We start from the raw sequence: 2,608 nt of genomic DNA, 5'->3' as shown, positions 1-2,608 counted from the left end.
CTGGGGGTGGGGGTCCCTCAGCCCAGCCTGTGTCCTCTTACAGTTCGGGAGCCCTCGGGGGATGTCTGCCTGCCGCAGGGGCAGGAGAGGCTCCCGCCACCGCTACTGTGCTCACCAACCATGAGCCCAGCGTCTGGCTGAGCGGTGCTCCCCCTGTGGGAGTGCACTGACCACCAGGGGGCCGCTCCTGCATTGAGTGTCTGCCCCCCTGGTGGTCATAGTGACCAGTCTTTCTACCGTTTGGTCGATTTGCATATTAGCCTTTTATTATATAGGATATATAATGGAATCTATATTAGCCTTTTATTATGTAGGATATATAATGGAATATTATAGAGGATATATAATGGGATATTATCCTGTATAATAAAAACCTAATATGCAAATTGTCCCCTTGACTGGGAGTTTGACTGGGAGTTCGACCAGGTGGCAGGGCTGACCGGCCAACCTCCTGCATCCCCTCCTCCTGGCTGGCCCAGCCCGATCCGCCCCGATTGGGGCGGGCTGGCTGGACCCCACCTGTGCACAAATTTGTGCACTGGGCCTCTAGATCAGCTATAAAAAAGAATGAAATCTTGCCATTTGTGACAACATGGGTAGACCTCAAGGATATTATGCTAAATAAATAAGTCAGACAGAGAAAGACAAATACCATATGGTTTCATATGTGAAATCTAAAAATAAAAAACTAAGCTTATAGATACAGAGAACAGAATAGCAGTTGCCAGAGGTGGGCCCAGGGGATGGGAGGTGGGAGAATGGGTGAAGAGAATCAACAACAACAAACAGCAGATTAAAAACAAAGATTTTTAAAAAACAATCCCAGAGAGCTTCTTATAAAAAGAAAACAGATCCCTAGGGGCTACCAAGTTGGACCTTCTGAGTCAGATTCCCCAAGAGTGGGGCCTGGAACTCTTTAACAAACTCCCCAGAGGATTCTTATGAATAGCAGCCAGGTCCAGTCTCTCTTCTTTTCCTGGGGAAACTGAGGCCCAAAAAAGCTGAGCCAGTCATCAGCTGAACCAAAATCAAAAATTAGATCTTTGGACCCACAATTAGATGTTATTTCCACAAAAAGACCAGGAGCCTATAAGACCCAAAAGAATTGCCCATCATTTTCTTTGTTTGTTTTAATTTTTTTTAATCAAAGCACACAATTTAAAGGGTCAAATAAAGGTAGTTTTACGAGGTTTGTGTGAGAAAACACAGCTCCTTGTCCACACCCTGCCATCTCCCCCTCCCCACTTTCAACTCTTAGCTGATCCTTTGGGTATTGAAGGAAGCCAGAATGTCACCCAAAATATGTTTCTTTGACATAAAAATGTTATTTCGAGCTGAAGGCAATTAAGAAGCAGCAAATGCAGGAAGAGCTTGACTTCCCCCTCTCTCTTTTCTGTCTAAAGGCAGGATATAAATTCTCCTTTTCTTGAGATTGATTCTTATCCTTTTGGAGATACCGCAAGTGAGCCGTACTCCATTAGTTCCCTCCCATTATTTACCTTCCTAGTTTGTCATTTTTGGAAGCCTAAAACTGATTTCCTTTGTCTTGTTATCCCTATACCAATGTGTTCTTTGTTGATATTACACAAGCCAGAGTTCTAAAACCCTGCTTTCAGCTACTTTTCACTGAGGGTTCTCCCACATAATGTCTGCTGCCTATATTAATAAACTGTTTTTCTCTTATTAATTGGTCAGTTCCCTATACAAATGTGTTCTTTGTTGATGCTACACAAGCCAGAGTTCTAAACCCCTGCTTTCAGCTACTTTTCACTGAGGGTTCTCCCACATAATGTGTGCTGCATATATTAATAAACTGTTTTCCTCTCCAGCTGAAAACCCAAGATGGGTGAAGTTTTGCCTCCCTATAGCATTTGCTCCCACCCTTGGCATTGTTGCATTTTTCCAACAAGCATGCATTGCTTTGTAGAGTTGGATGGCCAGGTTTAGCACAGGTCTGGGATGCTGGGCATTGCAGAGTGCCCCAGGGGTCACTGGGCACAGGCCACCAGCTCCTCCAGGGCTTGCTCGCGGCGGTTGCCGTGGACCAGCAGCACCTCCTTGATCCGGTCCTGCTGGAAGCCCATGTCGCTGAACTGTTCCCAGAGGCGCAGAAACTCCCCTGCCTGAGGACGGAAGGCAGGGAGGGCACTGAGGCATAGCCTCTACTCTGGGGAGCCCCCTCCCTGCTGTCCTCTACTCCCAGAAGCTGTGGCCCTCACAGGCCGGGTAAACCTGATCCTGGGCCTCACCTGCATTTCCTTTGTACCTGTGAGGTGACACGGGTCCAGGAAGGAGGCCCCAGCCTGGCCACTGGCTTGGTCCTGGCTTTCCTCCCCCACTCTAGCTCTCTCCTGACTACCTGTGCTTGGGGGCTGGGGCCGGAAGAGGCAAGCCAAACACTGGCGCCCAGAGGATGTGTAGCCCAGGGTCTCTGCCAGGCCCCAAACTCTGCCAAGGTTTCACAGAGTACAGCTTTGGTCCCCCTTCCTCCTCTGGCACCAGCACTTTAAACATCCCTGCTTTCCTCCCTCCCTCCTCCTCTATTTCTCCCACCTTCCATCCCTTCATCAGCCTCTGTGAAGAGTTGCTCTCGAGCCTGAACCAGCTG

The 2,608-nt window shown here is 48.4% G+C and overlaps 1 protein-coding gene across 2 annotated transcripts in view; it reads right to left on the bottom strand.

Moving 5' to 3' along the window:
* Window positions 1–1,935: 1,935 nt before the first annotated feature.
* UBAP1L (ubiquitin associated protein 1 like) overlaps window positions 1,936–2,608 on the bottom strand; it is a 19,945-nt gene continuing 19,272 nt past the window's right edge. For both annotated transcript variants that reach the window (XM_015568514.1, XM_006770829.2), the window contains one exon: window positions 1,936–2,123. In XM_015568514.1, the coding sequence (XP_015424000.1) occupies window positions 1,989–2,123 (135 nt within the window). In that variant the 3' untranslated portion in view covers window positions 1,936–1,988. The remainder of the gene's footprint in view (window positions 2,124–2,608) is intronic.

This window comes from Myotis davidii, unplaced genomic scaffold (assembly GCF_000327345.1).
Source record: "Myotis davidii unplaced genomic scaffold, ASM32734v1 scaffold461, whole genome shotgun sequence".
NCBI classification, from domain to species: Eukaryota; Metazoa; Chordata; class Mammalia; order Chiroptera; family Vespertilionidae; genus Myotis; species Myotis davidii.
Note: the sequence above shows the minus strand (reverse complement) of the source record. Positions and strands in the feature narration are given on the sequence as shown.